This window comes from Littorina saxatilis, linkage group LG3 (genome assembly GCF_037325665.1).
Source record: "Littorina saxatilis isolate snail1 linkage group LG3, US_GU_Lsax_2.0, whole genome shotgun sequence".
NCBI lineage: Eukaryota > Metazoa > Mollusca > Gastropoda > Littorinimorpha > Littorinidae > Littorina > Littorina saxatilis.
This window is the reverse complement of record NC_090247.1, coordinates 42,871,839-42,884,338: the sequence shown is the minus strand read 5'-3', so window position 1 is coordinate 42,884,338 and position 12,500 is coordinate 42,871,839. Positions and strand designations below refer to the sequence as shown.

Sequence of the window (12,500 nt, the reverse complement as noted above, 5' to 3'; positions counted from 1 at the left end):
ATCCAAATTTACGTTTATCTTATTCTCCATCATTTGCTGATTCCAAAAACATATCAATATGTTATATTTGGATTAAAAACAAGCTCTGAAAATTAAATATATAAAAATTATTATCAAATTTTTTTTTTCGAAATCAATTTAAAAACACTTTCATCGTATTCCTTGTCGGTTCCTGATTCCAAAAATATATAGATATGATATGTTTGGATTAAAAACACGCTCAGAAAGTTAAAACGAAGAGAGGTACAGAAAAGCGTGCTATCCTTCTTAGCGCAACGAATACCCCGCTCTTCTTGTCAATTCCACGGGCACTGCCTTTGCCACGGGCGGTGGAGTGACGATGCTACGAGTATACGGTCTTGCTGCGTTCAGTTTCATTCTGTGAGTTCGACAGCTACTTGACTAAATATTGTATTTTCGCCTTACGCGACTTGTTTTTGATCTGTCGAAGGATCTATGATCCGAAACGTCATGTATGTATTGAGTGCGCATGATAGCCCTTTACTTGAAAAATAAACTTTGGAAAGAAATAACAATCGAGGTACACTTTTGGTGGGAAAGGGAAATAATCATGCGTTACACTATTACCAGTTCGAACGGTAGGGCAGAAGTAGACTTATCTGACAGGCCTATTTGAGGTCAGGATGTGAAAATTTTGCAATATACATGTTATGCTCATGTTTACACACACACACACACACACACTCACACACACACACACACACACACACACACACAGACAACCAAATACACATCCATTAACAACACAGGGCCGGACTAGGTAAGTACTAGGGGGGGGGGGGGGGGGGTTACAGATGGGGGTCCAGGGGACGAAGCCCCGCCTTGGTGGGGGTCCAGGGGGCGAAGCCCCCTTGGTGTGGGTTTCATGGGGGCTTTGCCCCCTTGAAGCTGAACGTTTTTTGATGTTTCTGGAGGGAAAGGAAGCCTCTCCTTGAACGAAAAAGGTAAATTCGACAGCAAGCTGTATAGGCAATGAAGAAGAATTGAGATTGTAAGGACTCATACTTTTCATCACAAAAATCGTTGAAGAAAAATGCCGATGGATCCCCTTTGACGCATAGGCAACGGAATGCAATGCAAGGAATGTTCCCTTTTTCATGATTTTTTTTTTGGAGGGGATGAGAGGTGCGATTTCTCCTCGTATTTCATGATGATCCAGATGCAACCCCCCCCCCCCCCTCCCCACACACAAAAAAAATGCGTTTGGGAGGTACATGCTTAAGCCAGGGGGGGGGGGTTGCGCAACCCCTGTAACCCCCCCCCCTTATTCCGGCCCTTCAACAACAACTACAACAACAACACACACACAACACAACACAACACAACACAACACATACACACACACACACACACACACACACACACACACACACACACACACACACACACAGAGTACAAAAAGAATACAAAAGCAAAACAAACACCAAGTAAAAACACCTCGAAGTTCAGCGTAGGAAAAGTCATTGTTATCGAATTGGTGTACATTCCAGAAAATAGACAGCTAAGAAGAAAGCATACAGTTAAGCTGAAGCTGCGATAACGCCGACGCCGGCAGTCACAATGTTGGATGGGACTTGCTTTTGCTGATTGGGCTGTTGTCCTCCAGCGTACACTGTCACCGAACCTGGGGAGTTAAATAAGCACAGAACATTGTTTATCACTATTTATATATAACCAAGTGACGCAAAGATTTTTCGACAGGATCCACGAAAATGAAGGGGCGTAAGCACTGAGACACAGACAGTCAAGTGAGTTAAACGGAACCAGTCTCCTGGCACCTGAGATAATACGAAGCATTATAATGAACCAAGGACTTTTATTTTCAAAATAGTCTTGACCCGTGTTTAGGTTTCTCTGGTCTTCTGGCATCTGAGATAATAGGAAGCATTGCAATGAACAAAGGACTTTTATCCTCATAGTATTCTTGACCATGTTGTTCGGGTTTCTGACAAAGCGAACAAACTCACCTTATCCTCACTTGATCCTCCCCCCCCCCTACATACACACGAACACGATGTACACACATACCCAATTCAAACAGATCCTTCTAATGTTCTCACGTATTCTCTTCTAGTCCACACTAACGAAATAATCCTTCCTGCGAAAACAGTTATAGGCCCACCATCTCAGATCTTCCCAAGCGGGGAGGCTCAGGCTCTATAAGCGCTCGTTTAAGCGGACAGGCAGACAAACATTTATGATACAGATACAGTAATAAACTTATCTGAGAAATTGTCCAAGAACCTCGCTCAGAAGACACAACGCGGCGCGCGAGGCAATCATGTCTTTCTTATAATATGCCTCGCTTGTGTCTTCTCAGCAAGTTTCTTGGACAATTTATCAGATACGTTTATTACCTTTATAATAAGTGTTTGTCTGGCTGTCCACTTCAACGACCGCTGGGTCGCGGTGCAGTTAATGTAACGTTTTGTTTAGTCATACATACTTAACGTTCCAATAACATTACCATTCTTGCTTTTTCGATTCTCTGCCTTTAACATAAAGAATAAATCCTCAGGCATCACCTGGTTTGATCTCCCAGCCGCTGTCATACCAGAGCGCTAGAGAACGTCCGTCCACGTGGAAGGCATAGGTCATCTGTTGCTTAGCTTTGAAAGGTATACGGTTGAAGTACACAAGCTGTTGTCGCGGCAGGGGAAAGTCCGTCTGGGAGGCCGTCCACGAGATGTACACTTGGAGCACCTATAAAGACAGAAAGGTAAAGTAAACCCAATGCATGCTAGAGTGCCCAATATCGTCCGCTCGAAACCCCATATGTGACCCTCCACCACGGAATAAGTCGCATGTCACCTTTGCATGATTTTCATATTTTATTAAAGAGTTTTTTATGCTCTATCCAGTGGTGAAAACCGTTTTAGAAAAGAGCGAAAACTTTTTGAGTTATAGGCCTGTGACTAAGGTGACCGTCACACTGTTACCAGACATCCCCCGGACTTTTAAACCTAGCGCAGAACCGCGCGAGGTGACATGCGACTCATTCCATGGTGGAGGGTCACATATACTATGCAGCTCCTTGAACACCCGGAAACGCCCGTTTTATCCTTCATACGCGAGAGAGACCACCAATGTCCTAACTGAACCATATACTAACACGTGTGTATATTAGGTAAATGATGTCGTGTCAAACTACAGTTTGGCAGGGACCTTTTTCCACTGCTTGTGATGACAAAGTCGTCGAGACAAACGTCATTCTCGAAACACTACTGCGTTTGCCGTTTCCTCTGGAAGAATGTGGTTCATTTGCTCCGATTTTGTAAAGTTTGGAACTGTCGGAGATACTGCCGATATCAAGGGAGGCAGTTTAAAAAGCACTTTACACACATGCGCGCAGTGTTGTAATCAAAGAAAGCGAACTGTCTCTCTGGTGACTAGGTCCACGAGGTGTACACTTGCAGGATCTTCGACGAAAAGGGATTGATTTGACTGGTAAACTGTTGACGAAACGTATAACAAGAAAGGTCAACTTATTTCTAATACTTATCCCAAAAAGACAGATTTACTTCAACTTTGATCTGTCGAGTTCCAACCGCTGAATAATTCATACATATAAACGTTACACACACACACACACACACACACACACACACACACCACACACACACACACACACACACACACACACACACACACACACACACAAAAGTGCTTACTTCATCAGCAGGAATGGGACCATTGTTGACTATGTCCACAGTGCAGTTTATGCCATCCCCGACAGATATGTTCTTAGGGCACATCAGCTTTGAGTACGCGAAAGTGGAATACGACAGACCGTACCCGAATGGGTATAGTGCTGGGCCTGCCCAATACCGGTATGTCCGTCCTTCCATGGAGTAGTCTGTCATATCATTTAGCTGCAAAACAGATTTAAATACTTGGGTACAGCAAAGAGAACGAGCGCTTGAACCACGCAGACAGACAGAGCCTTGTTTGCACAGGTTTGCAAGCAATAAAACGCTAACATAACAAGCACACTAACACAATTAGGCCTATGTTATTATCTTTTATACACTCACAAAAGGATTGCGTGTCGTCAACACTGACCCAAAGTAAAACGTCACGTAGGCACGATCGACCATATTTCAACTCACAATAACCATTGTACGTGATGACTGTCGCCAAATTAGCTATAATAAGATGTTTGATGGGTTGTTGACAGACCAGCTTTTTTGTCGGTCCGAGGCGGAGCATATCGTCTTTTGTTTCATATTTAAGGACCAAGGGTCGGTCAATAAATATGAAACAAAAGTCGATATGCCCCCCGAGGACCGACAAAAAAGCTGGTCTAACAACAAACCACCAAACATCGTTTTTGTCATCATTTTGGTAGTGAGAAAATAAGTGCACAATCAACACAGGGAGCCATGCTTTGAAACACGAGTTCCGTTGTGATAACCACACGGGTTTCCGTTTTGATAACCACTGGCAATCAAAGCTGGCGTGTGAAAGCAACTTTCTGTGTTTTTGAGTTCATAAAATGTTGGGATGATTATGTCAGGTTTGAGGATGCACAGTTCTGTAGGTTCATCTCGGTATTCCACCCCCTCGGCTTGTAGTTGTAAATATTAAGCTTAGTGATCGAATGTGGAAGCTACGTTGGGTCAAAGGTCACAGAAGATTTGTGTCGTGCAGCGAAGGAAAGAATCGCGATCTTGTTTCCGACTCAGTGCCTCTTTGTTTTTCATTAGACCTGTCATTCTGCTTGCTCGGCTTTGTTAGATGTTTGCATATCTTGTTGCTATTTTCTTTGCTTTTATTATTATTTCTTATTTGCGCTTCGTTTATCGATACAACGTCTTGTGCACGGGTCAAAATGTGTGTGTCAGGGGTCAATTGGTTTGACTTGAACTTGACGTTCGTGTTTCTCCGAACGTCTGTGTATCGAAACACAGATACACGCACTCCATGACTTTGTAAGAAGACAAAACATATCGGTGGGTTTCATTTGTTTGTGATGAATTTATGACCTTTCATGAAGTAGTTTTGTTTTTTGTTTACTTTTGCCAGTTTGCCAGTTCGTTTTTGGAACTTTGCAAAGCAGTGTCGTGTCGTCTGTTTAGGTCTGGGGAAACGCCAATGAAAAGAGCCGAAGAATACCCTAGCGTTTCTATTGGGTTTGCTTTTGATTATCCATGTATAACCTGCTTCCTGCAACTATGGTAACCGAGGATTTATTGCCTGGGGAACATGAGATTTATTTTCCAGGTGCTTGTGAATGAAAACTCGTGAAAATGATGACAACATAATTTTATTTTCTCTCCGCGTTTCAAAAACTCAACTACATCCATATACCTAGAAAAAGCCTAAAGTCGATGTCTAAGAAACAAATAAACAAAACACTCTAAATATAGAGAATAATAATGGTATGTGGGAGTTATAAATATTAATCATTTCGTAAATTCCATATTCACGAGTATGGGCGGGGATATAGCTCAGTGTTGGTAGCGCGCTGGATTTGTATTCAGTTGGCCGCTGTCAGCGTGAGTTCGATCCCAGGTTCGGCGGAAATTTATTTCAGAGTCAACTTTGTGTGCAGACTCTCTTCGGTGTCCGAACCCTCCCCCCGTGTACACTACATTGGGTGTGCACGTTAAAGATCCCACGATTGACAAACGGGTCTTTCCTGGCAAAATTGCTTAGGCACAGTTAATAATTGTCTACCTATACCCGTGTGACTTGGAATAATAGGCCGTGAAAGGTAAATATGCGCCGAAATGGCTGCAATCTACTGGCCGTATAAAATTTCATCTCACACGGCATCACTGCAGAGCGCCTAGAACTGTACCCACGGAATATGCGCGATATAAGCGTCATTGATTGATTGATTGAAAAATTAAAATTAAAACCATACGCTATATAGCCTATAAACCCATCGTGATACACGAAATCACCCAATCTACACTTAAAACTATAAACTGTAAACAGTGTGCTCTGCGAACAAACCTGTTCAAAATACACCGGCCACGTGTAGGGCGATCTCCCGGCAGGCACAGCGCCAGTGACGTCATTGAGAATGGCGTGACGTATGGCGTCACCAGTGGCCTGAGCGGGAAGGAAGCAGTGGAGAATGGCGGACACACTGGGGTCCGAATCCATGAAGCTAATGTTTAGGGGACCGCCGCTGAACAGCAGCACGATGAGTGGCGTTGATCCGCCTGGAAGAAGAGGTGTATTAACTACGGTCATGCGGAAGAACAGTCCTATTGTGAGAGCCTGTTGTAAGCCGCTCTAGAATGTAGACAGATGTTAACTGTCTGGCGACGGCTTCCGCTTTACCATCACCATCAACAGCAGGAAAGTCACTGCTGTCAACAGCAGAGGTCGCAAGAGCAGCACCTGGGAAAAAATTAATTAAAATTGAAGTGCCCCTAATAAGTGGAAAAGTGGTTTGTACTACAAAGTCCTGCTAGGGTAGTAAACCCCATCATCGTCATCGTTATCGTCATGATCATCGTAGGAGAGCCAGTGTTATAAAAAAACCAAAAAACACCCAGGCGACAGCAGCAGCGACAAAAAATATGGCGATATGACGAACAAATCGGGTAAATAAAAAAGAACAAAAACACGTTGGTTACATACCGTATTTAATAACATCCATCAGTAACTGAGCCTGGTGCCCAGGAAGGTCGATGGACGTGCGATCGTTTCCTTCTGCTTCTACCGCTTGACCTGTACGCACAAAAGGAATATGTATGCAGAATGCTTGTCTGTCATCTGATGAGGGCGGCGGAGTGAAAGCAGTGTAGCCGTTTTAGTAAACATAATACCATGGGATATTTTGAAAGCGTTATTGTGAGTATACAGGAAGGTCTGTACAATTCTCAGCCGATTTGCACGTTCCGGCTTTTCCGATCGCATTAGGTTTATAAAACAACAACACATTTTTACACCCCCGGTATAGGGGTGTGTACGGTTTCACTGGATGTGTTTGTTTGTTTGTTTGTTTGTTTGTGTGTTTGTGTGTTTGTGTTCGCATATAGATCTCAAGAATGAACGGACCGATCGTCACCAAACTTGGTGAACAGGTTCTATACATTCCTGAGACGGTCCTTACAAAAATTGGGACCAGTCAAACACACGGTTAGGGAGTTATTGGTGGATTAAGATTAAGAGTGACATATTAATGGTCAAAGGGAAATAACCTTCTCAGTTGGTGGCAGTGAGAATGGTTATTTCCCTTTGACCAACGGGGGTGTTTTTCCTACCTCGACGTACCCTTTCGCAATGGACCCTGTGTTTACATTCTGACTTCTGACTTCTGACTTCTGACTTCTGACTTCTGACTTCTGACTTTCTCTCTTCTGACTTCTGACTTCTGACTTTTGACTTTTGACTTTTGACTTCTGACTTCGGGGGTGTTTTTCCTACCTCGGAGGAATTTCTTATTTATGCTAGAGCTAAAACATCGGGAAGCCCAATAATAAAAGTCTGCCCCTAGTTGCTTGTAAATCGCTGGGGAGTCGAGCAGCCCTCAATTACATTTTCAAGTCGTTGCTAAATCGGAATTTAATCGGGACTAATGAAATCGTCGGGACCGTTCTAATGGCAGAATTACATTTGTGCCGATTTGGTCTCAGCGATTCCTGGGCGAATTCAATCCAACTTAAGTTGGTTGAAAGTTGGTTGAAAGTCTGCTGTGTGAACAGCGCTTTACCTGTTCCAAGCGTCACGATGTTGAGCTGCGTGTTGGTGACAGCGTTTTTGACGGTGTCCGAGGAATAGCTTTCGCACTGCGTGCTGCTCGGGTTACCGTCACAGCCCGCTGCGTAGCGGACAGTGGTGGCCAGAGACTGCAGGCCTTGCAGCGGAGTGACCACAGCGTCAGGGGCAGGGTTGGGGTGGTAGTCACCGAACAGCTGTTCACTGTTGTTCGCCATCGGACCCACGACCTGATAATGATAACAGCGCCAAGGTAGGTATGTGTTGTAGGATACGATGTGTGAAGGCTGCAGAAGGGGATGGAGTAGTGGGGCAGACTATATAGAGAGAACTAAACTGAAATGTATTTTACAAGGAAAACGATTTAAGGCTGGGTCTTTTCTTACAATCTATCCTTGATACAAACAAACACACAAAAGAAAAGAAAAGAAAAGAAAAACCACTAACAAAAGAGAGAGAGAGAGAGAGAGAGAGAGAGAGAGAGAGAGAGAGAGAGAGAGAGAGAGAGAGAGAGAGAGAGAGAGAGAGAGAGAGAGAGAGAGAGAGAGAGAGAGAGAGAGAGAGAGAGAGAGAGAGAGAAGATGTTTCAGGCTAACGATTAGAAGGAAAGCACGCGCACAGAAGTAAAAGGCATACATACAAAAAACATCTTATTCTTTATTCACGGCTCACCCCAATGGTGTCATAACGGCGAGCTTTCAGAGGAAGCACCCCGTTATTTTTTAGCAGCACGAAGGATTTCATGGCGGCCTCTACAGCCAGCGCCCTATGTGCAGCACTCTCCACTTCCTCCATGCCCAGTGACCTATAAGGGTTCATTTCCGGTGGGTCAAATTCGCCTAGACGCATGCGTGTGTAGAAGAGAGGCGCCAGGCGTTCTCTCAGAATAGCTTCTGTCACTTTGTTTTGCTTCAAGGCATCACCTTGCGGAAAGAAAGAAAGTTATCAAATACAAACAATTATCTTTGTACCACAGCTGTTGCTTTTGTCGCGACACGGCAGGTGAATTTTACGACAAACTGCGACAGAAGAGCTTGCGACAAACTGCAACAGTTCAGGCTAATAGTTGCAGCAAGTGACTGCACATGCAGCAAGCTATCTGGAATCAGCCCCAGGCGAGGATTTTGTGTCCAGCTCTGTTTACGCCAAAATCACCTCAGGTCTTTAAGCTAAAATCAGGTATCACCGGTACCGAGCCAGCGTGAACACCTGTATTCCTGTAGTTTTGTGCTGTCGTGAAGATAGAGAAAGAATCCCAAACCTTGTTGTCGAATATAGACGATTATGACCGTGAAAAAATGGCCTCTATTTATTTTTTCAATATTTCTTATGCCTATAAGCATCATTTCAGCCTAAAATCATGACTCACCAAACGCTGCATTGACAATTGTGGTCTTCACGTTGGTAAGGTCCAGGTTGGAACCAGAATAAAGACAGAGGAACGACCCTAACACGAACTATGACATTTTATACCTGTGTCCTCCTAACAATTTTAAACTAAAATCGTGCCTCACCAAGCGCAGCATAGACAATTGTATTCCCGTCGTTGGTTAGGTCAACGTTTGTACCAGCGTTGAGACAGAGAGCTGCAGCGTCCACCTTGCTTTGTGTCCAGTTGAAGCTGGACATGACCGATTCCACAGCGCCAGCGTCACTGAAGATGTAACCTTGGAAACCCCACTCCCCTCGTAGAATGTCCGTCATCAGATACCGCTGTAAGGCTGATGGTATACCGTTGATACTGGAATATAAGAGCCAAGATGGAGGAAAATAACAAAGACAACTGTTTAAATGTGTTGCTCGAAGTTAATTAGTCCAAGTTGGCCATGAATATTAGAACCCTCATTTTTAGAAACGCCGTTTTAAAACTATCCCCTTTAAAGACATTAGTTTTCCAATGGTTTTTTTTCTCAAAATAACATCTGTAAAAAGCATTGACCTCCATTTTAAAACCTGATTTTCAACACACACAAAAAAGGGTCTTTATTTGGGGTCTCTAAACAAAAATGCTTTAATAACATTCTGATGTTATTCAATCTTTATCCTTGAATACTTTGATATTATATATGAGCTATGGGATTTATCACTCACTTTTAGGATTTTCAGACTTTGTGTCTGTACAACAATGCAGCTATATATAATAACGATAACAATTACACTAAAAGTAATAAAAACAATGACAAAAAACACACTTCATTTCCATAAGATAACATACATTTATTACAATGGAACATTTTCTGTACACCCTTCACCCCCATGTCTTTTACTGAGATTTTACTCCATGAGAAATAGCAGTCAGAAATATACAGTGGAGCCATTTTTCTCTGGCTGATGTCCAGTTCACAATTACTCACGCATTATAACTACCACCAATGCTGTATGTTCCGGCTTCAACGCATGTCTTGAACGCTGGCAGGTATGTCATTCGAAGATCTCTTTCAGACACCTATGCAGATAACATCCCTACTTTGTTATCAGTGGACGTAAAACATGAATGAATAAACATATACACACAACACATACACACACAAAAACAGGAATCAGTTTAGGTACACGTACACGCATGAAGAATGTTTACGAGCAAAGACGTAACATCGGCAGCAACGATTTCAGTTAAAGGACGAGCGTTGGCAATCTGTTTTGAGTATTAAATCGGTATTTTTACGCTGCCACAAACATAAAGATAATGTCTTAATGGAAGACTTCTTTAATGGGGTAAATGTGATGTTCGCAGTCTGGTGCTTGTTTTCCAAACCCAAAACCAACCATAACAGGTCTGCGCGCACGCACGCGCCCGTACATGGACACGCAAACACACACAGGAGCACACACCGAAAAGTACAGGCTCTCGAACACCCCCCCCCCAACACACACATCCATTTCCACCCCCACCCCCACCCCAACGATCCCAACCCCCCCCCCCCCCCCCCCACACCCCACCACCATACCCCAAGCATTAATAATATAGTAACACATACCTTTGCATTGAAGGTGTGACGGTCAACAGGTATGTTCTCGGGTCCATCATAGGCGGCCAGGTGTTTACAGCCAGCACTGGCCCTCACGTAGCGCGGGTGGTCACCCTGCAGGCCTTGCACGAATGCGGTGGCTATTCTGCCCGTCAGGTAGGGGTCCTCTCCGTACGTCTCCTATGAAAAAAGTGTAGAAAATGGAGATTGCACTTTTGAAATTAGTATATAAAATAAAAATCAACACTTCTTAGGACTTCTTATAGGCCCGTCCGGACTTCATTTTTACGAGAAAAAAAATCACGTCTGCGTGTATTTAGGATCACAATCGCCATTCATAGTTTGTGTGTGTGTGTGTGTGTGTGTGTGTGTGTGTGTGTGTGTGTGTGTGTGTGTGTGTGTGTGTGAGAGGGGCGTGCGTGCGGGCGTGTGCGTGCGTGTGTGTGTGTGTGTGTGTGTGTGTGTGTGTGTGTGTATGTGTGTGTGTGTGTGCGTATGTGTGTGTGTGTGTTTGTCAGAGCATTTGCTGACTGGTATTTTTTTGGTATCAATTGATTCAAAAGGTCTGACAGAAGTCAACATAATCTTTAAATTAGTATATATATTGCATCATGTGAAAAGACAAATGCACTATTTAAACCTGTTTTTTAAAATACATTGCACATGAACCGTAGCATCCGGAAACTGCACATTCAGCAGCCTTTATATCACGAATATTATTCTGTCCAAAGTGCAGATTGCTGATTACATTTTACCACGCACACATCTGAGTAGCGAGACAATGCTTGCTGCTAGCTTTTCACTGGGAGAAAGCCAATGGAAGCGACACACCTGTATTTTCCAGCAATGGGATAATAAAGCATAAATGAAATGAAATAGACACTTACCTGTATCCTGCCCCATCTGTAGTCCCTGACGATATTGACGACAGGTGAAAAACAGCTGGTGCTGGTGTAAGCACCGAAGTTGCCTTGCTGCCGGAAATAGTTGTTCTTCGCTCTTGCTTCGACACTGGTTGCCTCGGCAACGCGGTACATCAAGTCTGGACTGCAACATGAAAAACATTTTGGTTCTTGTTCTTGCTCTTGTTCTTCTTGTTCTTCTTCTGCGTTTGTGGGTTGCATTACTCCCAAGTGCACTCGTTCTGTTGTTATTTTTACATGAGTGGGGTTTAACGTGTCTGATCGTGTTTCCTCCACAATTTAATGCAATCCTATATCCCGCTTTCGGGGTGTGGGGGTTGGGGGGTGGGGGGGGGGGGTGGGGCTTAAACACTTAGGATCAAATAGACTGTCGTCTCCACCTGATAAGTAGGCCTAGACCTACTCCGACATTGTGTTGTACAAATAGAACAACACAACAGAACAACTGATGTGAGTACTGGACATATCGACGGTCAGTTTTACCTTAGCATCACTTTAAGTTGTCTTGTAGCACAGTCAGCCCTCTAGACCCTACCCCCCCAAAACAAAACCCACAAAACACCCACAGAAGAATGTAAGGAAATCATTGGGTGTCATACGTACATCACCTTGCTGACAACCACGTACCTGGCTAAGCTTTTACACAGGACAAGAACACCTTCAAGTTTGACACTACAACTTGGCTGCTTGCTCTGCATAGTAGAACTTCTTTGCTGAATTCTTTTCCTAAATGACACCTAGCTTTGTCAAACAATAAGTCTTTTGTGCAAAAAAACCCACCTCAATATGTACAACAAGAAGCTATATGTTGTATATATTTGGCCCTTGACCGGGTGTGAAGGATGAACATGTTCCACGTAAAAGCCTGGCATGACTCGCAGTGGTGAAATGACATGTGGCGCGAAAATGA

General features: G+C 43.7%; 1 protein-coding gene across 1 annotated transcript in view; it reads right to left on the bottom strand.

Moving 5' to 3' along the window:
• Positions 1–1,465: 1,465 nt before the first annotated feature.
• The window catches only part of LOC138962429 (uncharacterized), an 11,471-nt gene continuing 436 nt past the window's right edge, over positions 1,466–12,500 (bottom strand). Inside the window, exons 2-12 of the mRNA XM_070334233.1 lie at positions 11,555–11,714; positions 10,677–10,847; positions 10,053–10,144; positions 9,213–9,439; positions 8,371–8,621; positions 7,694–7,928; positions 6,619–6,708; positions 5,983–6,194; positions 3,693–3,893; positions 2,547–2,724; positions 1,466–1,645 (exon numbers count right to left, since the gene is read on the bottom strand). Coding sequence (XP_070190334.1) covers positions 1,542–1,645; positions 2,547–2,724; positions 3,693–3,893; positions 5,983–6,194; positions 6,619–6,708; positions 7,694–7,928; positions 8,371–8,621; positions 9,213–9,439; positions 10,053–10,144; positions 10,677–10,847; positions 11,555–11,714 — 1,921 coding nt within the window. The 3' untranslated portion in view covers positions 1,466–1,541. The remainder of the gene's footprint in view (positions 1,646–2,546; positions 2,725–3,692; positions 3,894–5,982; positions 6,195–6,618; positions 6,709–7,693; positions 7,929–8,370; positions 8,622–9,212; positions 9,440–10,052; positions 10,145–10,676; positions 10,848–11,554; positions 11,715–12,500) is intronic.